We start from the raw sequence: 27,508 nt of genomic DNA on the forward strand, positions 1-27,508 counted from the left end.
CCTGTGCAATGACCAAGATGCCTTATATCAATTTGTTCTTGTTTTATACAAGATGCTTCTCGAACAAAACAGGGATTGTTATAGGAACTCCCATCAGAAGCACACACAGGATTAAAACTGTATCCACTGCAATCTATATTACATACACACCTGTTGGAAAAAAACAAAAATTACCTATATTTTACAACAAAAGTATTTCACAATGCTGTAACAGCAAAAATGAGCAATTCTTTTTTTTTTTTTTTTTTTACTTTTTAACTTTTTTATTGAGGTATAGTTGGTTTACAGTATTACATTAATTTCAGGTGTACAACACAGTGATTCAATATTTTTAGAGATTATTCTCCATTTAAAGTTATTATACAATATTGGCTATATTCCCGGTGCTGTACAATATAACCTTGTAGCTTATTTATCTTATACATAGTAGTTTGTAAGCAATTCTCTTTTTCTGCTTTCTGTAACAGAAGTCAATACATTGTTTTAAGTCACTGATAAAAGTTTAATAAGCAAAGTGACTGCTCAGCTAACAATTTCTTTCAGGTGAGAATTTAGAGATAATTTCATCCAGATATTATTAATCCAGTGGTTTCTCTAAAATTTTCATATCTAAAGATAATAATCAAGGAATGTCAAATGTCAACAACATTAGTTAGAAAGCAACATGGTATAGCAGAAAGGACACAGAATTATAAGTCAAATGTCATGAATCGGGCTTCCTTGGTGGCGCAGTGGTTAAGAATCCACCTGCCAATGCAGGGGACATGGGTTCAAGCCCTGGTCTCGGAAGATCCCACATGCCACGGAGCAACTAAGCCCGTGTGCCACAACTACTGAGCCTGCATTCTAGAGCCCACGAGTCACAACTACTGAAGCCTGCGCACCTAGAGCCCGTGCTCCGCAACAAGAGAAGCCACTGCAATGAGAAGCCCGTGCACTGCAACCAAGAGTAGCCCCCGCTCTCCACAACTAGAGAAAGCCTGCGCACAGCAACAAAGACACAATGCAGCCAAAAATAAAAATAAATAAAATAAATAAATTTATTTAAAAAGTCATGAATCTAAATCCTAGCCCAACTAATAACCAGATTTGTGTCCATATTCTCCTTCTAAGTCTTAGTTTACTGATCTGTAAAACAGAGGTAACAATATATGTAACCTTACCAAATAATTGGGAAGATTAAAAAACATAATAGATATAAAACATGTAAAATAGAAGACCCTCAAAATTGTTTCCTAGCTGCACATCCACCTGTAAAACTGAGTGTCCACTTAACACTGAGACTGCATTATAGAGAAGGCCAAGAAAGTCCAAGGTATCGTCACTCCTCTCAAGGACAGTAAAATCTAACTGGGAATATAAAAATAAAAAACACAGAGACTCTCCTGCTTCCAGCAACATGGTGAACTCAGAACCTGTACTAATCCTCCTAATGAAAACAACAAAAAATACTGGACGAAATATTTCAAAACGTCCTCAAATGCATTCATAAGTTGTCAAGAAAGCAAGGAATTTTAAGACAAAAGTTATATGAAGACAGGAATAGAGAAAGGTCAGTTAAGTTTACTAAAGCTGATTTTCACCTTGAAGGCATTTACCAAACTAGGTAAATCAATTATCAATTTTTTGGTTTTGTAGGCCTCTGAGAACAGAAGATGAATAATACTGACCTACCTAAGTTAGAGAGTCTAAAGACCCTAGAGAAAAGCATGAGGGTAGAGTATAAATGAGATGCCATATTCCAAGGGGACTGTTTTAAAGGAAAACAATACTCTGCTGTGGTTTACACAGCATTGAAGAGAGGGGGAAAAAAACATCTCCCCAAGAATTCAAAAGTATAAGCCAGCCCTCACATGAGTAATTACGACTTAAAATACTCCTTGGGTGTTCTGAAAAACCTCAAGTCCAGCATTTATTTTAAGAGTCAAAGACTGGAAGGGGCCCTAGACAACTGACAAAAGTAAATGCAATCCTCTCTGTAGAAATCCAACTTTATTATCCTAGACCTCAAACATTTCCAAGATACAGTTCTGAGCAAAACAAGTATATCACACACATGCTCACTCACTCTCATACCCACAAGAGACGAGGAAATAAAACACCATGGGCAGAGCAAGCTGATATGAAAAAGAAACAAAGAGAACTTCTAATAAATAAAGAATGCACTGTTAGAAATAAAAAATTCATGGGCAGATTTAACAGGAGATTAGATAAACTAAAGGTGACTCCGTGAACTGGAAGACAGGTCAGAGGAAACTACTCAGACCATGGCAGAGTCAAAGAGACAGAACATATGAAAAAAAAATTAAGAGACATGGAAGACAGAGTCACAAGAGCTAATAAAAATCTGACTGGAGTTCCAGATGAGTTAAAAGAATAAGGTGGGGGCAATATTCTCAGCAATTTCTCAAACTTTCTAAAACTAAAGAAAGATACTAATCTAAATAACCAAGAAGCTTAATAAATTCTAAACAGGATTATTAAAAAGGAATCCAGACAGTGAAATACCACAGTGGAATTTCTGTAACAACAGCAACAAAATAATATTTTAAAAGCAGCCAGAAAGAAGAGAAAAATTACATTCAAAGAAGCAACAAGAGAGACAGGTGTCTTCAAAAGCAATACTGAAGCCAAATTGTTTATTTATAGCCAAAAGACAGTGAAATAATACCTGCAATGTGCTGGGATAAAATAGAATTCTATGTAAAAGATCTATCTTTCATGGTTAAGTGTAAAATAAAAATAATTTGGAAGAAGTAAAAATTTAGAGTTTGTCACCTGCCAACTGTCAATAAGGGAAATTATAAAGGCAGTAGAAAAATGATCCTACAAGTAAGATCTGAGATGCAAACATAAATGAAGAACAAAAGTGTAAATATATAGGTAATATTAACAAAATACAGACAATATAAAATAATGACAACAATGCTAGGTGCTGCTAAATTTTTTTAAAAACAGTAAATTAAAATATTGATAGCATACAAATTGGGAGGGACTGAAATTACAGTATTTTAAGAAGAGCAAAGATATTGATGAATTTTGGACTGCGATAAGTTGAATAAGCATGTTAATGCTAAGGTTACCACCAAAAGGAGTATGTATAACACTGAAACTAATAGAGAAAAAAAATTCAAAAGAATGCAAGAAAGGAGAAACGAACAGAAAGCAAGACAAAAGTACAAAATAAGATTTTTTAAAAATCAAAGTACATCAGTATTTATTTTATATATATATATATTTTTTAATTCTTACCCTTTATTTATTTATTTATTTTGGCCATGCCACAGGGCTTGTGGAATCTTAGTTCCCCAACCAGTGATTGAACCTAGGCCCAAGGCAGTGAAAGCGCCAAGTTCTAACCACTGGACCACCAGGGAATTCCCTATAATATATTTAAGTGAACTAAACTTTCTAGTTAAAATACAAAGATAGTTAGGCTGGATAAAAATACAAAAGCCAGCTACATGCTGCTTGAAAGGTACATATTCAACTGTAATGATATGGGTAGTTGCCAGGGGCTGGGGGAGGGGGGAATGGGGGGGTTACTGTTTAATAGATATAGTTTCAGTTTTACAAGATTAAAAGAGTTTTGGAGATGGATGGTGGTGATGATAGCACAACATTATGAATATATTTAATACCACTGGACAGCACACTTAAAAATAGTTAAGATGGTTAATTTTATTATGTGTATTGTACCAAAATAAAAGAATTGTGAGAGATATATCATACCTGGAATGGAAGAAACCTAGTATGGCTATATATCTTGGCTATATATCTATATATATGTCAAACATAAGAGACTTCAGGGCAGAAAAGATTTATGAGAAAGAAGATCCCTCATAATAAAAAATTTTATTCACCAGGAAGATATAATTCTAAATATTTTTAAACAGCCTCAAAATCTATAAAGCAAAAACTGATAAAATCACAATGAGAAACAGCCAAATCTACCACAGTAGATTTGAACGTGCATCTCTCTGTAACTCGTATATCAAGCAGATAAAATATCAGTAAAACTGAAATAACTAGAGATGAAAGGACATAATGCTGGGATTTTCTTTAAAATACTTCCCCCAAAAAAGGTGGAGGGAGGGCTTCCCTGGTGGCGCAGCGGTTGAGAGTCCGCCTGCCGATGCAGGGAACACGGGTTCGTGCCCCGGTCCGGGAGGATCCCAAATGCCGTGGAGTGGCTGGGCCCATGAGCCATGGCCGCTAAGCCTGTGTGTCCAGAGCCTGTGCTCCACAACGGGAGAGGCCACAACAGTGAGAGGCCCGCGTACCACAAAAAAAGGAAAAAAAAAAAGGTGGAGGGAAAAAGAGATAAAACAAAATTGGATTTTTTACACTAACTGAAACTGAGTGATGGGTATATGGGGAGGGGTCCACTTTATTTTTTTCTCCTCTTCTACATGTTTGAAGATTTCGTTAATTCCTGGTGAATTAAAGACCTAAATGTGAAAGGCAAAACTACAAAAGACTTAGAAGATCAAACATAAGAGACCAATAAATTTAACTTTGAAATAAAGAACACCTCACAAAGAGAATAAAAACGACAATCTGCAAACAAACAAAAAAACTACAGCCCATGTAACCAGCAAATAATCAGTATCCAGAATACATATAAAAATTAATTTAGGGCTTCCCTGGTGGCACGGTGGTTGAGAGTCTGCCTGCCGATGCAGAGGACGCGGGTTCGTGCCCCGGTCCGGGAAGATCCCACATGCCGCAGAGCGGCTGGGCCCATGAGCCATGGCCGCTGAGCCTGCGCGTCTGGAGCCTGTGCTCCGCAATGGGAGAGGCCACAACAGTGAGAGGCCCACGTACCGCAAAAAAAAAAAAAAAAAAATTAATTTAAAAAATGACATAGAACTTGGAAGCATATAAAAACAATATATGTAAAAAGGTGTTCAATCTGCTCAATAATCAAAAAAATGTAAATTTAAACCACAATGAGATACCATCACATTCACTAAACAGCAAAAATTAAGAGAACAATACCAAGTGTTTACAAGAATGAGGAGCAAAGGGAATTCTTATCCTCTGCTGAAGGGAGAACTTACTGGTACAACCACTTTGGAAAACAGGCATTACCAGGAAAAGCTAGACATGCACATGCCCAATAATTCCACTCCTGAGTAAGGCCCTTGAAAATCTCTTACACATGTGCACCAGAAGACATGCATATGTTCACAGAGCATTATTCATGAGAACAGAAGACTGGAAACAATCCAAATGTCCATCAACATTAAAATGGACTATGAAAGGATGTGGAAACGTTAAGCAACTGAATTCAACTAAGCAACTATGAGCATTAACATGAATAAATCTTAAAAACATAATGCTGAGCAAAAGAAGATACACATAGTATGATTCCACTTATATAAAACTCAAAATCAAACAAAAGCCAAGTAATATATTATTAGGAGGGTTATCATGTGATAAAACTATAAGGAAAGCAAAGGAATGATTTCCCCAAAATGCAATAGAGTGGGTGGATCAAAGAAAGATGCAGTTGAGGAGGGTCACAGGGCTGGGGGCAGCTCTAAAGTATTGACAATACCCTATATTTCTTGGCTTGGAAGGCAGGAGTCACAATTTGTTTCATTTTTGCACATTAAACTAAATGTGTAAGTTTTTCATAAACTTTTCAATATATGCTCTGTTTCACAATTTAAAAATTAAGGCACCATAAAAAAACTTTAAATTCATAAGAATATTTACTAACAAGTCAAAAATGGCTTTTACATTTTTAAAGGGGTGGAGAGGGAGAATATGTGACAGAGACCATATGTGACCCCCAAAATGTAAAATATTTACCATCTGGTCCTTTATAGAAAAATTTTGCCGACTCCAGGTTTAAGGAATAAATGGTGGCCAATGGAAGAAAGTATTACAGAACAGTTTCAGGGATGAGAAAAGGCTGAGCAACAAAGGCAAGATCCCGAACCAATCTAGTAAGGAGAAACGAGTGACTCAGAAGAGGGCACTACAGCTCAACAGGAACCTCCTTGATCACGTGTAGAAAAGGTCCACGTAAGACCAAGAGCTGTGAGAACAACCATTGCTAATGTTTTCAATAGCACGTGACAAAAGAAAATGAAACCACCATCTCAAGGAACGTCCAGCTCAGTGAAACAGTGAGGAGAGGAGGACAGTATTAGACCCTAGAGGCTGCTGACACTACTGACTACAGCGGTTCCCCGTGTCTGCAGACTGGCAACGGCAGCAGAGGGCAGGATGCTCAAGCACAGGAGTGTGCACTAAAATGGAAAGAAATCGCTTCAGCAAACACGTCAAATTCAAAACATTTAACAACCATTTACTCTGCACCTACTGTGCAGGGATAGTCACATTTGCCTCTTTAATCATGACAACAAATTAAGAACAGGGAAGCTGAATATGAAAGACATTAAAAACCCTTAGATCACAAATCTAATGAGTGACTGAGATGGTGTTCTCCCTGCTCATCACAGTTGTCACATAAAACAGACATCTCAGCAAGGAAAGTGACAGATGAAAGGAGATAAGTAGTTATTTTCCACACTTATATCATGAAAAATCTTTTCACTAAATTGGTCTTGCTTTTCTCTCAAACACACCAGGAACACTCCTGCCTCAGGGCTTCCCCTCTTCCCGGAACACTTTTCCCTCAAACATCCACTCGGTTTGATCCCTCACCTTTTTCAAGTTTTATCTCAAAATATTAAATGAACAGCCAAAAGTTAAATCACTAAGCATCCATTTAAGAAATTAGAAAAAGAGCAATGGAATAAATCCAGTGAAAACAAAAAAAGAAGGGGAAAAATATAGATGACACGGATATGGATACAGATTTATAGATACATCTAAACAGAAATAGAAAACAAAGTTACAACAGAGAAGATCAATAAAGCCAAAAGCTGGTCCTTTGAAAAGACTTTCAAATCAACAAAGCAGGATGAGAGAAAAAACAGTATCTGGACTTAAAAAGACTACAGATTATGGTTTAAAAGATAATAAAAGTTTATTGTAAATAACTTTATGCCAGCAAATTTGAAAACTTTGGTGAAATGAATAGCCTTTAAAAAATATTAACTATTAAATTTGACCAAAAAAGAAATAGAAGCTGAATGGTACTAAAATCATTAAAGAAATCAGTTTAAAAAATGTCCCTCAAAGACAGCATCAGATCCAGGTGTTTTTTTAAAAAGAGTTCATGAACACATTCATTCCAGTCATTCAATAAATAGACATTTCTATTCTTACACAAAATCATCCAGAGAATAGAAAGAACACTTACTAATTCATTTTATAAGGCCATATGACCCCCAAAACAAGTTAAAGTAACAGATTAAAACTCACTGAATAAAAATGAATAAAAGAAAACCTCATACTTATAGCAGATAGAATACCAATAATGCAAGCCACAAAAACATACTGCAATCATAAAACAAAAATAGGATGCTATGAAAAAAGAGCACCATGAGAACAAAAACGAGCTCTTAGAAATTGAAAAGTACAGGAGAAACGACAAATTCAAAAAAACAGCAAAAATTTTTCTAAATAGAAAATAGGAGAGAAAAGAAAATTAAAGGACTAGTCCAGAATGTCCAGCATCCAAATAACAGAAATACCAGAAATAGAAAAGAGAGGAAAGGAAGTCATCAAAGAACTAACTGAAGAAAATTTCTCAAATCAGAAGTCAGTAAGATTCTAGGAACTGTGAAATTTCGTTATACTGAGGACCAAAAAGAGATTCTACATGCTTCAATAGAGAGGAAACAAATCATATACAAAGGACCATGAATCAGAGTGGTTTCAGACTTCAACTGGAAGCTAGAAGCCAACAGAGCAATGCTTTCACAATTCTGAGGGAAAATTATCTGCCACCTAGAATTATGCACTCACCAAGTCATAAGTCAAGTATTAGGTGTAGGATAAAAACACCTTAAATATAAGGTCTCACCTTGTACCCTTTCTCAAGAACCTACTGAAAGATATACTATAATGGAAGAGTAAAACAAAAAAGTTAAAGGTAAAAAAAGCAAGAAACAGGATATCCTATGTAGGAGAGAGGTAAAGGAATTTCTAGGATGATGCTTGTGATATAACAAAAAATATGTTTAGTCTTTGTCCCCTGCTCCTGGCAGAGCTCCTAAAACCCTTGGAACTTTGACAAAAGAGTCTTTTGTATGCTAATGAGATGACTCAGCTCTTTCCTTAATTCTAAGTCATTTTAGCAAATTATAGAACCTTAAGTGAGGTCTTAGGAACCTCCAGATTCATAGTATCCTGGGCAGAAGTGCAGGGAACCTCATTTGCAGCTGGTGTCTAAAACGGGGGCAATTTGTGAGTCTAAGCCCTTACCCTGTGGGGTCTGTGCTGACTCCAAGAAGTGCATAAATGAAATGAATTGTAGGACACCCAGTTGGTGAAGGAGAAATGGAGAACTGGTTGTTGTTGGAAAAGACACAACATTGAAGGAAGATTCCAAGATGACAGCTATATTAAGAGGGCAACCAGTCCACATTGAATTTTTTTGTTTTGTTTTAATTTTTGGCTGCGTTGGGTCTTCACTGCTGCGCACGGGCTTTCTCTAGTTGCAGTGAGTGGGGGCTACTCTTCATTGCAGTGCGCGGGCTTCTCATTGCAGTGGCTTCTCTTGTTGCAGAGCACGGGGCTCTAGGCACGCGGGCTTCAGTAGTTGCGGCACAGGGGCTCAGTAGTTGCGGCACGCGGGCACTAGAGCGCAGGTTCAGTAGTTGTGGCGCACGGGCTTAGTTGCTCCATGGCATGTGGGATCTTCCCGGACCAGAGATCAAACCCATGTCCTCTGCATTGGCAGGCAGATTCTTAACCACTGAGCCACCAGGGAGTTCCCCACACTGAAATATTGATAATTTCACTCTGTGGACAGTTGTATTGCTAGATGCCATTACCAAGATGCCTACTGCCCTCTTTTTAGCCAGAGAAGAGAATGCCTAGGTAAGCCTGGCTCAGATTCTTAATTGTACTTGCCTTGATGAAGTTCCTGCTCTCCCCTTCATGTCAACTACCTGAACCAAACGAGCACACTCATTTAACTGACGTGCTCCTGAGAGCTGGAGGTCAGCTACAGTGAGACTGGAAGTAGAAAACACAGAGCAGTCCACTCTCTGACCACATTTCTGCCAATCATCCATACCTGGTGACATGAGAATCCTACCAGATGTCTCAACTATGAGCCCTATGACATTCCCCGTAACACTCAGGGCCTTGCCCACCCACTTCCCCAGAAGGGAATCTTGTAAACCAGGAAGCCAAAAGTCAGACTCTGACACAGACTGTTCAATGTGTCTTTTTCCGTAAGCCTTCATCTAACAGTGCCAGCTAAGTCAACACTCGGTACTGTGAATTTGGCAATATTCTATTTTGTACCCTAGATGTGAGGTATATAGATGTAGTATTCTCTAAATTGCATGTGTATGTTTTAAACACATTTGTATGCAAAATGTACATTTTACAAAAAAAGTTTTAAATAAAGAGTAGAGCAGTATGTATAGTGCACTGTCATTAGTTTAAAAAAAGGAAAGAAAGAGAATTCGTGTACATACATGCTTGTACATGCAAAAAATACCTCTGGGAGATTAAGAAACAGATCACAGTGACTGCCTCTAGTGAAGACAATTGGGTAGCTGAGGATCAGGGGTGGGGTGGGAAACAGACCTTTTACTGTAAAGCCTTTCAAAGCTTTTGAATTTCTAACACTATGAATTTCAAAGGCATGAATGCATACATACATACATGAATAAATTCAATGACTTCTCTGATTTAGCTCTAGGATTTTGGCAAATCACAACTCTGAGTCTTTAATAATAGTGATAATACCTCAAACACTGGTGACAGAATCAAATAAGCTTTTGTAAAAAGCCCTTTGAAATAATTAAATACTATGTATATCTGAAAGGTATTATTATTGAAAAATATCTATCCTGTCTCTTCCTTTCCCCTTACTGTGCATAGAAAGTGTCATTCCTTCTCCATATGGTAAGTTTTATTTAGCAGTTAGGAAAACACTGGCTTCAACTAATTCATGTGACGTTATTTAGATTTCATAAACACCTAACGAAGACTGCAACAAGTTCACCTGCTACAAATTCCTCACAATACTACTAGTCCTTTTCACACATGTTAAACCCTCACAACGCACCTTTGTGTGGCTCTAAGTGAACAGGAAAGCCCTGTGTGAACTGCCACGAGTTCAGCAAGACCTATAGAGGGACCCTAAGATACCCAACCTTATGGCAAGTTCATCCAACATAGAAACCAGCAAAACAAAGTCCCTGTACTCAGGGAGCCCACAATCTGTTAGTGATCCCAACAGTATAAGTGCTATGTGGAGGTTGTTTTTCTCAAGACCAAGGGAGGAACACAGAGTTAGTCACCTAACTCATAGGGACTGCAGAAACAGCAAGGGAGGCTGCTAGGAAGAGGTGCTGAAGTCATACTTCATCCAAGCTGGAAGGAAGAGTAGGAATTAAACAAGTAGGTATACAGGGGTGGGACTTCAGGCAGACAGAATAACAGAGGCAAATCATCAAAGAGTAACAGAGCATCCAGCAAACTGCAGGAGGTCATGGGGATTGTGTTCTGCATTTCTGGACAAATGAGCCTGTCATTATTAATATCTGGGTTATACTTGGTATAAAATAACGTTTAATAGTGTTTATTTCCTGTTATCAGAGCCTAATGGACAACATACAATTATTTTCCCATTACAATCTAAGGGGCCTTAGTAGAAATTTATTAAACCTAAATAGTTTTAAAAGTCTAGATTCCAAATATCCAGAGTCAGGCAATGTTAAATGATGAAAATTATTGTCATCTCTGATTAGGAGGAAAGCAGAAGCGCAGAGTAGATAACGGTAGAAAAGTACTCCTTTGATTGTTCTTTTTTTTTAAAAGTATATGCAACTTCCAGAAAGGAGGACGTTAATGGAGACGACAGATGTACAGCATTACTCTCTCTGTTTAAACAACAACAAAAAAATTTCATTCCACGTTCTGAGGGAGAGACTCATCAGACTGACAGTGGCCAGCAACTGTGTCCAAGCAGAAAATGGTACCATAAATGACAAAGATGTCCAACAGGTGAATTAACTGGTTCTCAACGTTGTCTGTCATACTGCACACCTACATGATTCTTTCTCTGAGCAACTCTGACAGCTTACATCACTCAGGGGAAAAGGGAAACAGCATCTCCAAAATGACTGACATCAAAGAGGTAGAAGAGCAGGGACAATTTCCATAAAGCACATGGCAGACGAAGTTCAAAGGAATAATTGGAGGTTTTTTATAACTCGCCTGTACTGACATCATGCCAGATGATTTTACAGACTATTCAAATCGTTCATGGCAGGGATTTAGGTCGGGTATATAAAAGGTCTACCTGGCTGAAGGAGTTCTATGATTATCTGGTCCCACTGTCCAGACAAACAGCTGAGGGCTATCTTGCAGCAATAACCTCAGCCTTGGACAGGTTAGAAATATTGTTTAGATAAAGAGGGGGTGTGGTTGCTACGATTATGTAGTTTAAGAAATACAATTTTCTGTAAAGCAGGTATTGCTTCCAAGTTTTAAGACTAAGCAGAAAAAAAAAAAGACTAAGCAGAAAGTCTAGCCACTGTATGTCACAACGGTCGCAGTGGCCTACTGAAACCTCACCCATGTGGGAGTCAAATTTCTTGGAACCTCAACTACCTCGCTCTAGGTATAAATTCAAAAGGTAAGCATCAATGAAGATAGCCATCACAAACCCATGCAAAGCCCCACGATGCCATTAGAGAGACACAGTGTGCTTCGGGAAGAAAGAGGAAAAAAGCCTCTCACAAGCAAAAATAATTTAAATTATAAATAAAATAGCCACTGAGCAGACAAGAGAGACAAAGTTCATGCAATATCTGACGTTCATACACTCCACGAAGAACCTATTTACTCTGATTTTACATTTAGAATGTATTCCTACATTAGATATAGTTTCTATAAGCATACTGTTTCCTATTTCAGGGAAGCAGAGAGGCAATTAATAAGTTGGAGTCATCTACAGTCAGAATCACTGACAAGGCATGCTGACAGCACTCAGATGCAACAGCGAAGAGCCTGGCATGGGAGAAGAAAAATCAATTTTATGAAACAATGTAGAACCCAAAACACAAAGCAGAATGGAGCCTTTAGTAGGCGTGAAACAGCTACCACTAAAAACATCAGTGGCCTCTGAGAAGATCATCGTATTACACACGTGTGTGCACAACAGAATGGATAAATCTCTTGTCATGAGACCTGTGTTCTGGTTCTGCTGCTTGATCACAGCCATTCAGCTTCTTCTGAGCTCAGCTCCCCCAGTAAAATCAGGATAATACTCCCTTGCCCTACCCACTGGACAGACTGCCATAAAGAGCTGAAAAAATAATCTATATAACAGCATTTGAAAAATGTAACGAACTATACAATATATGACTCTAAGAATATGTTAGAATATGTTTTGTATACTGTTTAAGACAATATATTTAAATCAATTTCTATTTAAATGGCTAAATAAAAAACTACACTTCTCTTAATAGCAGAAAATTAACTTACATGGTACCATTTATCCCCTCCCCCAAATAGTTTTTTTTCCTACTATTAGCAAGAAGAAAAGAAAGAGTTGTAAAGCAAGAGAAAGATTTTAGCATCTGAAAAAGGATAGATTATATATATACGTATAACTGAATCACTTTGCCGTACACCTGAAACTAACACAACATTGTACATCAACCATACTTCAATAAAAAAAGAAATTTTAAAAAATAATAATAAATTAACCAACTACAAAAGGAAAAAAAAAGATTAGCTGCCCTTTGGAAACCAGATAGGTTATATATAGCATTTCTTTTGATAGGAAAGACATTTCAAAACGAGAAAAGATAAAATATTTTTTAAATGGAAATGAATACCCATACCTAAAAATGTAACATGAAATAAAATATCTATTATAGTTACATTACAGAGCAATTTTTTTAACTGTAGGTCATAATCAGTATGGAAAATATTAGAATACATTATTTTTAGTAAAGGTTAAGTATTATTTTATAGAATTTTGTTTTACTTAATATCTATTATTACTATGTATATATGTACTTATTTTCTAGGTAAAGGTACAGTTTGCTTCCTTAATGTTCTCCTATTATTGCATCAATTTCCTGGCCTGGTCTTGGCTGCCTGTCCCAATCTATCCATGTGCTCCTTAGGAAGCTCCTCAGCCTGCATGCTCCTTACTATTGGTAAGCCCTTCCCTGGTCTATGCCCACTTTCTTATGCTTAGAGCCTGTACCTGCAAGAACTGCAGTTACAAGTTCTCAAATAGACACACAAAAAATGAATTTAGTATATACAACAGAGTTGCTCTGACTGGGCATAGGCTACATATTCCATCAAGAAAAGGGGTACACAGAAAGATGTGTATTTTATCATATAGACGTCATACTTGGGGCCACCTCTGAAACTACACAGAATCCATTCTACTTCCCAGCAAAAGCTCTCTATTTCTTTCAATTAAGGGATGGAAAATGAAAGCAGAGAAATGTAAAAAATAGGACTGAAGACAGGTACTGTCAAAGGAATAACAACAGATCAACTGATCAAGCCAATCAATCACTGACAGCTCTTCTGAATCTGAACACTATTATAGAACAGTCCTGAGGAAAAATACTGAAAAGAACCAAATATCTACAAAAATACACACACACACACAAATGCTGGTGTTTCATCATGTATATCATCAGTACAAAGAGAGAAGAAGAGAACATAATACCTATTACCTGTTCTCTCTGCAAGTCCCCATTGCTATCATTTCTCTCATGTTCTACAGGCCAAAATCTACTTTGGAAAACATGTTCTTACAAACCAATCCACTCTGATTGAAACAGAGGGACATGTCAATCCAAGTGATCAATATGCAGAAACAGAGCAAACTCAGGGTTTGCTGAACTCACTTTTTATTGACCGTGTCTTTTGCCAATTCTCACCTACTTTCAAACATATATCAAGTAAATTATCAGACATTTAATTTTACCAAGTGCCAGACAAATAGGTGATTCTGTACCAAAATACTGAAAATGTGGTTATCCTGATGTGTAAAACTCATTCCGGGCATAAATGCTAATTAAACCATACTACCATTGATCAGTAAAAGGCTCAAATAGGCATTTAAGGGCTGAATAAAACATGAGTCTGGAAATTCACAGTGAAAATACATATAAGTAAGAAAGAACATGCAAATCTCTATAAAATAAGTGCTGTAAAATATGCACTAAGGGAAAATTGAGGAAGTGAAGAAGATCCATTTGTGTTACATAAGGTCCTAAAGGCAGCATTAAAGCTTTTAGAATCACCTATGCAAAAAGCAAACACCTCAGAGAATTGAAAGAAGGTTGAGACTGGGAATAAACAAACAGGAACCTGATGAAAGGAGGAAACAAACATAACTGTGTTGATGAGGTCTATATTGTTAGTCCTCCACCAAACAACACCCTTCTCACAGGGAGTGCACAGGAAATTGGACAGACAATGCTGTCCAGCTACAAAACCCACCTTAGTGAAGGCTGAACATGAGTGAGAAAATAAAACAAAATGTCAATCAGTGCAGCTGAGATTTCCAGAAATAATTTTTACTTATTATATAATATTTACTTATTATCTCTAAAATTTTGAATGTTTTGAATTTTTCTTAATACACTGAAATACATGAAAAGTTTGTGTATAAAAATGCAAGTTAAGAAAAACTGTTTATCATTGATACTAGTTAAAAATATAATAGTAAGATAATTCCAAATAAGAGCAATTCTGATGAATAAAATTAGCACTTGGTATAAAATATGTAAAACTATCAGTGAAAAAAAGGCAGTGGTAAAATGAAAAAAATTATAAACGGATTTCCATTCTAAAACACTTAAATAGCTATAGTATTATATCAATTTAAAAGACAGTAGACTAGCATTAAACAAAAAAAACACAGACGGCACACACAAAATACACAGAAGCAAATTAGATGATACCTTTCTATAATATAATAATGCTGATAATTAACCTCCAAGTAAGTGTATCCCCTTCCCTCAATCAACTCACCCAACATTTTCTGCATCTTCATCACACTCAGCTTTATATTTGCAAGGTCCACACTTGGAGTGTTTTCTGTGAACTTCTGCCCCTGACCCTTCCTCTTCTGTTTAAAAAGAAAAATTAAATTTTCAACCAAAAGTTGGGATCCTTTCCAGATATGCTTCATGTTTTCAGCAGCCATTATCCTATTTCTGGGGAAAATGTACCCAAGCTCTTGAAAAAAATCAGTTCCAAAAATCTATCAATGCTTGAGTCCAAAAATGTTGTCAGTACAAGAGTACAACATATGCTGTGAAAAAAAAAAAAGTATTGGGGCTAGAAAAATAATCCCTTAACCTATGTACAACGGAACAGTATGCTAGATTTGGTTGATTCTTTAAAAGAATTACCATAACATTAAATAAGAGGGAGGAAAAAAAAAAACATGAGCCAATAAATTTAGTCCAGTGATTACCCTATTGAAATAGCCTGTGCAATCCAGGTTAGCAAATAAGTGATTAAACAAAGCAGAGTCTAACCACTACCTTTTCCTCACATCAGTTTCACACCTGCCTTAAAAATTATCTCCAAATTTTAAAAAGGAAAGGGGTCTATTTACAAAGGACTTGCCCTTTTCTACTTTACCACCTAGCACAGCCAGCAACACCCAGAATACAGAAGGGTATGCGTCTCCTATGACCCAGCACAAAACAACAGTGCATACCACCAGCCCCCAACTCAGCTCATATTCCACATTTAGGGAACCCTATACTCCTGGGTCTTAACTAGAGTGGATCCTATCCTGATAACCTCAAACTGGGCAGGGAGATCAGTTCTGAAGCCAAATTAGGGATTACAGTTTACTCAAGGGATTTCCCAGTCTGGTTTGGGAAAGCACACCTTACTGAGGGGGTGTCAATCAGCAGAGAAGATGTTGTAAGGAAAGCACACACAAACCTAAGTGCCTGTTTGGTACTATTATCAAACTCGCCATTTTGTGTGTCTGCCTACACTTTAAGTAGAAATCCTCCCCAAATTCTAATGAATACTCCCGAAACAATTCCAGGGAGCATAATCCTAAGTATTTCTAAGGCCTCAGAAACATAATGAGATCTAGAAATCATACAGCCATCATGAGCTCACTAAAGTTTGTATATTAATCTGAGCAAACCACTTAGCCTTTCTAACTCATACTCCCTAAAAAAAAATTGCCAACAACCAACATCCTCAGGGCAAGATATCCAGTATTTGTACCATATAAGCAAATCTGGAGATCAACTTCCACTTCTTTAACATAGTAACAATGACAGTTTCCTAACTGAATATCTGACCACAGGGGCTGGACCACATGACCCTTTAAAGTCCTTTCCAGCTCTAAGATCCAGAATTTATGATCTCATCCTTCACGCGTAATCACGAAGTTTCTGCTTGAACATGTCCATTTAAATTAAATTCTATTGTTGGTCAGTTTAAATCTTTTTTTTTTTAAGGTCAAACTGTCATCCTTGAAATTCTTTCTCAGAACAGTTCTTCTACTCTCTAGGTGACCTTCAAAGTCCCTTCCAACTCTAAAATGTTAGGATTCTATGAAATGTAGAAGGGTGGAGTAAGGTTTCAGATAGTACTGAAACGATCACAACTGTAGTTTTCATTTGCATAAGGGTGAATTTTACCAGAGTATGTTTTTTCTTTTAGTGCATCCCCAGAGCACCTCAAACTTACTTTGCATACAGTGGATACTCATTAAGAATTACAGCCTCATTAGACCATTAAATAGATCAGTCATTCTCAATTCTAATAATTCAGAGTAAACTGAATTACCAAATATTAGTTTTTCAAACTGTTTTTAAATATTGTACCTTGAAAATTCCTTATGAGCAAAAATTTGTAAGCAAGGGATGGGAGAGTGTTACATATACTCTGGTCCAAGCTAAAATCATCTGGGGATGATCCTAAGGGGAGGGCACCTTGGTGTAACTTCAGTTTAACAGGAGCAACATTTCCCCTTTGTCTGACAACAAACCTATAATGAAAAATAAATGCAGGAAAAAAAGAATGCTAAGGGCTAAGGGGGATAGAGGGATTGGGGGTGATAGCTGAGGGGTACAGGGTTTCTTTCTGGGGTAATGAAAATGTTCTAAAGTTGGCTGTGGTGATGAAAGTACAATTCTGTGAATATACTAAAAGCCACTGAATTACATACTTGCAATGGGCAAACTGCATGGTATGTGAATTTTATCTCAATAGGGCTGTTTTTAAAAAGTGAAAGAAAAAAAATACTTTTTTAAGGGGTATTTGAAACTTACCTCCCTCTCCAGATCCAGAACCATTATCTGAGAAGAAAAATAAAGAATGAATATGAATACTTTTACTGGAAATCTCATATTATCAAGTAGTAAAATTTCTTATCAAAAATCAAACTGTGGGGCTTCCCTGGTGGCGCAGTGGTTGAGAGTCCGCCTGCCAATGCAGGGGACATGGGTTCGTGCCCTGGTCCAGGAAGATCCCATATGCCGCGGAGTGGCTAGGCCCGTGAGCCATGGCTGCTGAGCCTGCACGTCCGGAGCCTGTGCTCCGCAACGGGAGAGGCCACAACAGTGAGAGGTCCGCGTACCGCAAAAATAAATAAATAAAATCAAACTGTGATATCCATTCTCATGTAGCCCCTTTTCTCATTTTTTCTGGATATCTAACAGTTTATTCTTATATACTTATTTTGTACCTTTCTTCAAATATAAATTACTTGGACACATAATCCATACCTCATACATCTTTGTAGCCCATTCAGGAAATACCCAGGTGCCTTGTACAGAGTAAAAACCAATAAATATTATAAAGTAAATGGCTAAATAGAAATAAATTTAAATAACTCACTTAAAAGGTAGAAGAAATTTTTAATTTTGTTGAAGCTTGAAAGGAATAAAGAATAAACTGCTTTTATTAGAAAGGGAGGAGAAGAGCTTTGGGTCTTGCTCCAAAAATCTTCTTCATTAAATCTGTGGATAACAGCCAAAAGCCAAAAGATATGAAAAGCCCCAAGGTTTAGAAGGAAAGAAGCTCAGGGTTGAGGTTTTCATATTACTGATGAAATTAACTTCCTCTAGGAAACCTCACCAGAAGGAATCTCACCAAGGTGTAGGTGAGAAACTTGTTACTAGTCAAATTAAAGAGCCTCCCTCAAAGTTACCAGCAAGAAGCCAGAGTAAAATGTAATTAATTTAAAATATGTATTTTATAATCCTAAAAGAACCAACATATGGCGCAGAGCATGCTGAAAAGAGGGCAATGGTGTGGTATCATAAGTGTGGAACAGAGATGGCAAGTGATGAACTTAACACTTTACCCAGCACTTTCTAGGGAGGAGGATTTCCTAGAGAATCCATTCCAGTTCTTCAAATAGTTCTCTAGAGTGGGAGACACCCTCAACAATATCGCTCCCTTCCCCCCTTCCCTTCAATCTCCTGCAGACTATAATAAAAGTCCCAAACGTGGTAGAAACAGGAAGAACTGGGGAAAAAATACATATTTTATGCAGCATCCACTTCAACTCTTCATGGGATTTTATACAAAGTCTTACATTGTATTCATTTTGATTGATCAACCATAAAATAATTATATCTTCTCTGAGAAAGTAAAGAGGAAAAGAAAGAGTAAAAGAGTAGAAAAAAAGACAAGGAAAAAGGGAACTCAGAAGTATTTTTATTACCAAACTTTGCTTAGGAAAACTCTCTTTTTCCCTTCTATTCCATACACATTGACTGGGTACTTATTATGTGTTAGACAACATACACATAATCAGTAAAAGGTAGATATAAACTGATAAATAAGACAGTTCCAGTGCATGACATACTTACTCCCAATCTTTTTTCCAACTAATGTCCAATTTTAATAAATATAATATCTCACACCTTCCTTAAGGGTCATTTAAAATTCTGAAATAAATTAAATATACTGTGACTATTCTGATAATGAGGTTGAGTTCTTCTTGTCAATCATATTTTCACTGGACACATGCCTTCCCCTGCCCCAACCCTGGGATTATGATATACCTCCCTAGGCAGGATATAGTACTTTCCTGTTGAGAAACAGGATCTGGCCAAAGGCAGATGTGTTGGATAAATGAAAAACAGTACGATAAAAAAAAAAACAAACAAAAAAAAACAGTACGATATTTACATAGAGATATGCACAAAGTGTGAATAAACTCTGCCAGGAGATACCAGAGAAGAAAGATTTCACAGAGTAGAAAAGGCTTAAGCTCAATCTTAAAGCATAAAAAAGTTCTCAAATAAGCAAAGGAGAATGTTGTTCCTAGCACAGGGAATAGGACCAACACCAGACCAAATGACATGAACAACTCTGGCCCCAGCCAGAAGATAACAAAATCAATATAGCACCTTATAGCTTAGCTCATTCAATTCTCACTTAACCCCAGGAGATGACATCCATCACAATTTAGGTATGTAACTGGGGCTCAAAGCAGCTAAGTGACTTGTGTAAGGTCATACAGTAAACAAGAGCTGGAGTTACTTTAAAGCCAAGTCTTGTAACCCTAGTGCAGTGCTCTTTCCAGCTCTTTCCACTCTGCCTCCCAATGCTTAATATTCACTGCTTATCAAAGCAGTTGGTGTCTTAAACTTCTCATAAAGGATGCATAATTAATTTGGGATTATAAAGAACTCCATATTCCTTTTTAATTACTAAATTAAGTCTGTGAAACATAATGTACTTAGAGAAGTGTATAAGAACCATATCAAATGATAGTCTATTGGCCTAAGAGCATCTAATTATTTAGTGTATGGAAAAGAATTTGGCCTTGCCCAAAGAGAGTTTTGGCCTTCGCCCTCAGCTTCTGGAAGGCAATCGATGTTTAGGAAGGGAGTTGACCACATCAGACCTTAGGGTGGGACAGGCCACACTCAATACTCTTAGGGCAGGGGCTGGCCACACCAGAAATACCAACCACACAGTTCAGAGTGGGGGCTTTGAGTCATGTGGTATTTGTGTACCCAGAGTTTGAGATCAACCACATGGACCATCAATCAATTACACTTATGTAATGGAGCCCCAATAAAAACATAGGCACTGTAATATACAAGGAGAGAAAGGAAATGGAGTAATCGTATAAGAATAGTCTCCACCTTTACTGCTAACCTTCGTACAATAATTCTATTACAATACCTCACTCTGCATCCCTGCCCCCAAATACAAACGCAAGTAAGATACTAATATTAATGTCTTCCAAAATTAACCATTACCAATTCAGGAAGGAAAAGACAAGGAAGTAAATACAAACAATTGGGGGAGGTGGATGACTAGGGCTAGCAAACAGAAATGAGAAGATATAAAAAGAAAAGAGATTGGACAGAGACACATCCTGAGATGCCACTAATGACTTCCTATGGATACTCCCCACTCCTTCCCCATCCCCCAAGATAAAAATCCAAAATGGATCCCATAGCATTTCCTACCCCAAATCTTATCCTGTCTTATATTCAAACCATAAGGCAAAAGATATGCAAAGTCCCCACCAAAAAAAAGCATTAAGCATTAAAAACGTCCTGAGAAGTAACAGTCAGTACAAGACTACCAGGGGTTAAAAAGCAACGTGAGGGCTTCCCTGGTGGCGCAGTGGTTAAGAGTCCACCCGCCGATGCAGGGGACGTGGGTTCGTGCCCCGGTCTGGAAAGATCCCACGTGCCGCGGAGCGGCTAGGCCCCTGAGCCATGGCCGCTGATCCTGCGCGTCCGGAGCCTGTGCTCCGCAACGGGAGAGGCCACAACAGTGAGAGGCCCGTGTACCCCCCCCCCCAAAAAAATGCAACGTGAAATGGAGGCAAAAAAGAGCTCCCCCATTCCCCACATAATCATCACCAAATCCATACAGCAGTTTTGGGAATAAAGCTCTGACTGGAAACTTCCTCTTAAAAGTATGGGAGAACCATTTCTAACATTTTTTCAGAAGAATATCACACATACCAGAGTAGCATGGTCCCCTTGCTACTACTGTTATCTCTTTCTGGTGCTTACAAGCAGCCCTTCTGAGGAAGCATTCATTTTGGTACGTGTCCCCATTTGATCCACAGACAGGAATATAATTTGTATGGCACTGCAAAAGAAACAAAAATAAATTCTCAGACTAGGCATGAATATTAATAGTTCATTTCATATTCATGAATGCAATACCATAGTATTATGACATACTTCTACTACAAAAGAGTTTGTTCTTTTATTTGGTTTTTAAAAAGAAGAGTTATGCTTCTTTCTCATACCTTTTTTCACATTCATAATGAAAATTAACTATCAACTATCCATAAAAATGAGAATGAAAATCCCTATCCTATCTACATCATTTGCTTGTGATCCAGGGAGATAATATAAAAGGAAATGCTTGTCAATGTTTGTCATGAGCACTAATGATGTAATGTCATTTCATTATTATCAAAATTCACTTATTCAATACGTCTAGTACACAAAGTCTCAAGGTAAATGCTATAGAAGAAAAATGAACTCTGTTCTCAGAGACCTTACGATCTTGTTAGCGAACCATATAAATAGGAAATACATATATATGATCGTGTACTAAATCAAAAGTGTAGACAATAAGTGTAATATCTAATACCTATTACTGTAAACTGAAGTATTCAAGAAAAGCCTCCTCAGAGAAAGTGAAATGTGAACTGGGCCTTGAAGGATTAGTAGATGAAAAGAAAAAAGATGATTCATGTTTGAAAAATGACACTGAATTGGTATGTTTAAAAAACTTTAACACTTCTAAATGTCAAAAATATCATAAAGAACTAAAGTTTTAAAATCTGGGGAAAACAGTATAATATGACATAACTTATTACTAAAAGAGAGACAGTACAAATTAATACAAAAAAATTTACAAAAAATAACAAATGGTCAATTAATATATAAAAAATGCTGAGTTTCACTAGCAATCAGAGTGGTACATGAAAACGCGATGCTATTTTTAGCTTATAAAGCTGGTCATTAGACAAACAAAAAATTCAATTTGGTGGACATACCAATATACTTGTTGTGCTAATTTAAACTGGCTCGATCTTTTGAGAACATAATTTAACAATACATTTCAAGAGTTCTAAAAAAGAAATGTGATTTTTTTATCTAGAATTACACATTTAAGGATATATCTGAAGGAAACTATTGTAGATGACAATTTATTACAGTCATTTCAAATAGAAATGTATTCATATCTAAAACATAAAAACAACCTAAATATCCAACAAGGCAATATTTATTTAAACCATGCTATATCTGTTCAAGGAGTCACTGAGCATTACCCTTTATAAGAATACGTGTGACAGAAAAAGATAACGTTAGGTGAAAAGTAGGTGATAATACCATATACGTAACTTCTGAGAATTTTGTGCCCTTTTTCTTTTTTTGGAGGCGTTGGGTCTTTGTTGCTGCGTGCGGGCTTTCTCTAGTTGCGGCGAGCAGGGGGGTACTCTTCATTGCAGTGCACAGGCTTCTCACTTTGGTGGCTTCTCTTGTTGCGGAGCACGGGATCTAGAGCACAGGCTCAGTAGTTGTGGCTCACATGCTCTAGAGCGCAGGCTCAGTAGTTGTGGCTCACACGCTCTAGAGCGCAGGCTCAGTAGTTGTGGCGCACGGGCTTAGTTGCTCCGCGGCATGTGGGATCTTCCCAGACCAGGGATCGAAGCCATATCCCCTGCATTGGCAGGCGGATTCTTAACCACTGCGCCACCTGGGAAGTCCCTGCCATTTTTAAATGCATTATCTAGTCCACAAAACTGAATGCAAATTTCTTAAATAATTCGATAATATAAAATAAAAATATAGCAAGAAAATAAATTACATATATATACACAGATATATCTCAATTATTTAGAAAAAATAAATATTCATAGAGTAAATCCTGGAAGAAAACACCAATAAATTTTTCACATTACTTGTCACCAGAGTTTTTTATTTCCATGTATATGGTTTTCTGTATTTCTCAATTTTTCTGCAATGAACAAGGCTATTTTTAGCATTTATTTACTTTTTAAAAAGTGGTCAACTTACTTTATGAATCATAAATATGGCATGCTACCCCAGGTCAAACACTGGTAAAGACAATTTCTAATAAAATATTTTGTAACCAAGTTGATTTGCTATACAATATCAGCAGACTCCTACATCAACTTTAGTTAAAATTAAAATTTTACTTTAGGATGCCTTCCTATACTCCTCTAATCCTTCAAGGATCACTTACTTTATTCTCTCCCCTAAAATGTACACAATAACTTGTATGATGTCTGCAGGAATCAATGTTACTCTGTAATTATACAACGTATAATTAGCAAAAAAGACCATAAGCTCCAAGATGTCAAATGCTAAGTCTATGGACTTCTCAAGCCAACTCTTCACTCAACAAACATTTAATAACTTTCTAACGTAGTGCTTGCAAAGGTGCTAACATCGCCCCCTAGAGGTGGGTGCCCCTATGGAGGCATTTTTGGTTGTCATAATGAGAAAGGGACATTACTGTCATTTAGCAGATGGATTCCAATGGTGCTCGATGTACTGCAAAGGAAAGGATAGTTCCACACAACATACATACCATACAATTTCTGAATGCATCTCTAGCCATTCATGTAGGAACTATGGTAAGGCCATATACAAATAAGACTGTTCTAGCTTCTCCTAATAGCTTTTATTCTAGCATCCACCATACCTCTACTTTTTTGTTTTCAAATACTACTAGTATGAAATTGCTGCTGCTGATCTTTTTAAAAATCCAAATGTTCATTATAAGTAAATATAAGCATCTACTATATTGTCTTCTAGTGTAATCATGCCCAAACATTTACATTTTGAAATACTTATTTTACTATAAATTACTTTCATTTCTCCTTTACATTGCAAGTGTATATTATAGTGATTTCTTTAATTATGTGTTTATGTAGGCTACATTATATACAAATTTCATTTAAGAATAGAAAAGAAATGGAATATAAATTATTGGTTATAAAAAAGGGTTATTAAGTCTGATAGGGCTGAGAATCTATATGGTAATAGCTAAGATTTATTGAGGAGTTTCTATCTAGTAAACACTGGCTACAACTTTAAATGTCCTAAACTAACTTAAATATAACAATCCTGCAAAGCACATGACTTAGTGCTTAGAGCTGGGGCTCTGAAGCAAAATGCTGATTTCAAATCCTGGGTCGACCATCCATATGACTATGGGCTAGCACCAGTGCCATTTCCCCTATCTATAAAATGGTAATTATAACAGTATCTACCTAATAAAATTGTTATGAGGATTAAATAAGAGAAATCCATCTTTAGCATTTACATCTAGCCATAGTAAATTCTCAACAAACATCAGCTGGTTCTGCTACTGCTATTATCATTTCTGAGCCTTAAGTCTTGCCCAACGTCACAGCTAACAAATGGAAGACCCACAACTCCTGACAAGTGATGTTCTCTAACCACTACACACCAGTTTTTCAGCAGGATCTCACTATATGTCACTTGGTGGTAGCGAGTAGGGGGCTTAAAACAGTGTAGGCAATGTCCCTGAAATACAACCTAATGAGCACATACCAAGGAGTGAGCATGAGATGGGAGAAGCAGACCTACGGTTCTTAGGCCAGCCTGTTTCCAGAAGTCTCTTTTAAAAGCCTCTCATTATGCTATGGAAAAATTAAGGGATTTCAGCAATTTTAACAACATACAACTTCTGACTTGGGCACTGACTCTAACCTAAGGTCTGCCTCCTCTATACTGCCACTCTTGCTGGGGGAAAGAACTCTCCCCTACACCTTCTCTTTAGCTGCAAGAGTGATTTGAAGTAGTTTACAAAGGTGCAGCAGTGTACAACTCTGCAGCCACATCCATTCAAGCATTTATTGTATACCTGCTGTGTGTCAGGAACTGTGCCGAATACAATAAATAATATTAACAAAGTTGTGATGGATTAATTTTATGTGTCAACTTGACTGGGCCCCAGGGTGCCTAGATTAAATATTATTTCTGGATGTATCTGTGAGGGTGTCTCTGGATGACATTAGCATTAAATCAGTGGACTGAATAAATGCCCTCTCCAATGTGGGTGGCATCATCCAATCCACTGAGGGTCTAAATAGACCAAGAGGTGAACGAAGGGAGAATTAACTCTCTGCATGACTGGTGAGCTGGGACCTTGGTCTTCTCCTGGTTCTCAGGCCTTTGGACTCAGATGGGGACTTATATATCAGCTCCCCTGATTCTCAGGCCTTCAGCCTTAGATTGGAACCACACCACCAGCCTTTCTGGGCCTCCAGCTTGCTGACTGCAGATTGTGGAACTTCTCAGTGTCCATAATTGAGTGAGCCAATTCCTTATAATCTCTTTCTCTCCTCTCTCTCTCCCTCTATATATCCTGTTGGTTCTGTTTCTCTGGAGAACTCTGACTAATACAAAGGTCTAATAAGTGGACACAGTACCTAGCAAGAGCAGACACTAAAAAACTCAGGAAAAAAGACATAGGCCCAAGAACTCCAGTCAGAAGAACAAAGAGAAAGAAAGAAGAAAGAAAACAGGGAAAAAGCCATATGCACTCCTCTTTGTATATTACCCAGGTTTTAATGAAAAGATGCAATACTGATCATTTTTCTTTGTTCAACATTAATAAAAGCAGCTTTGTTTATATATGTGGCAAGATACAATAGCTCTTATCAACAGGCTGAACAAAACGATTTTAGAATTTTAAATCCTGCTATTATCTGTTAAAATGTGTTTAAATTATGTCCCAGAAAGCTTATATTAACACTGAAAGCATGAGGAATCATAAGCAAGGGTTTTTTTTTTGAATTTTATATTTTATACAGCAGATTCTTATTAATATCTCTTTTATATGTATTACTGTATACATATCAACCCCAATCTCCCAAGTCATACCACCACCACCACCCTCCCCCCACTTTCCCCCCTTGCTGTCCATACTTTTGTTCTCTACATCTGTGTCTCTATTTCTGCCTTGCAAACTGGTTCATCTGTACCATTTTTCTAGATTCCACACACATGCGTTAATATACAATATTTGATTTTCTCTTTCTGACTTACTTCATTCTGCATGACAGTCTCTAGGTCCATCCACATATCTGCAAATGGCACAATTTCATTCCCTTTTATGGCTGAGTAATATTCCACGGTATATATACATCTTCTTTATCCATTCGTCTGTTGATGGGCATTTAGGTTGTTTCCATGACCTGGCTACTGTAAATAGTGCTGCAATGAACATTGGGGTGCATGTGTCTTTTTGAATTACGGTTTTCTCTGGGTATATGCCCAGTAGTGGGATTGCTGGATCATATGGTAATTCTATTTTTAGTTTTTTAAGGAACCTCCATACCGTTCTCCATAGTGGCTGGATCAATTTACATTCCCACCAACAGTACAAAAGGTTTCTCTTTTCTCCACCCCCTCCTCAGCATTTGTTGTTTGTAGATTTTCTGATGAGGCCCATTCTAACTGGTATGAGGTGATACCTCATTGTAGTTTTGATTTGCATTTCTCTAATAATTAGTGATGTTGAGCAGCTTTTCATATTTCTCTTGGCCATCTGTATGTCTTCTTTGGAGAAATGTCTATTTAGGTCTTCTGCCCATTTTTTGATTGTGTTGTTTGTTTTTTCAATATTGAGCTGTATGAGCTGTTTATATATTTTGGAGATTAATCCTTTGTCCATTGATTCGCTTGCAAATATTTTCTCCCATTCTGAGGGTTGTCTTTTTGTTTTGTTTATACTTTCCTTTGCTGCGCAAAAGCTTCTAAGTTTCATTAGGTCCCATCTGTTTATTTTTGTTTTTATTTCCATTACTCTGGGAGGTGGGTCAAAAAATATCTTGCCACAATTTATGTCAAAGAGTGTTCTTCCTATGTTTTCCTCTAAGAGTTTTATAGTGTCTGGTCTTACATTTAGGTTTTTAATCCACTTTGATTTGATTTTTGTGTATGTTATTAGGGAATGTTCTAATTTCATTCTTTTACATGTAGCTGTCCAGTTTTCCCAGCACCACTTATTGAAGAGACTACCTTTTCTCCATTGTATATCCTTGCCTCCTTTGTCATAGATTAGTTGACCACAGGTGCATGGGCTTATCTCTGGGCTTTCTATCCTGTTCCATTGATCTATATTTCTGTTGTTATACCAGTACCATATTGTCTTGATTACCGTAGCTCTGTAGTCTGAAGTCATGGAGTCTGATTCCTCCAGCTCCATTTTTGTCCCTCAAGATTGCTTGGCTATTAGGGGTCTTTTGTGTCTCCATATAAATTTTAAGATTTTTTTGTTCTAGTTCTATAAAAAATGCCATTGTTAATTTGATAGGGATTGCACTGAATCTGTAGATTACTTTGGGTAGTATAGTCATTTTCACAATGTTGATTCT

General features: G+C 37.1%; 1 protein-coding gene across 3 annotated transcripts in view; it reads right to left on the reverse strand.

The window, feature by feature from the left end:
• Nucleotides 1–27,508, reverse strand: part of TMEFF1 (transmembrane protein with EGF like and two follistatin like domains 1) — a 93,594-nt gene that overhangs the window by 29,982 nt on the left and 36,104 nt on the right. For all 3 annotated transcript variants that reach the window (XM_060300690.2, XM_030829852.2, XM_060300691.2), the window contains exons 3-6: nt 21,075–21,204; nt 17,403–17,429; nt 15,124–15,220; nt 2–150 (exon numbers count right to left, since the gene is read on the reverse strand). In XM_060300690.2, the coding sequence (XP_060156673.1) occupies nt 2–150; nt 15,124–15,220; nt 17,403–17,429; nt 21,075–21,204 (403 nt within the window). The remainder of the gene's footprint in view (nt 1; nt 151–15,123; nt 15,221–17,402; nt 17,430–21,074; nt 21,205–27,508) is intronic.

Source organism: Globicephala melas, chromosome 6 (assembly GCF_963455315.2).
Source record: "Globicephala melas chromosome 6, mGloMel1.2, whole genome shotgun sequence".
NCBI classification, from domain to species: Eukaryota; Metazoa; Chordata; class Mammalia; order Artiodactyla; family Delphinidae; genus Globicephala; species Globicephala melas.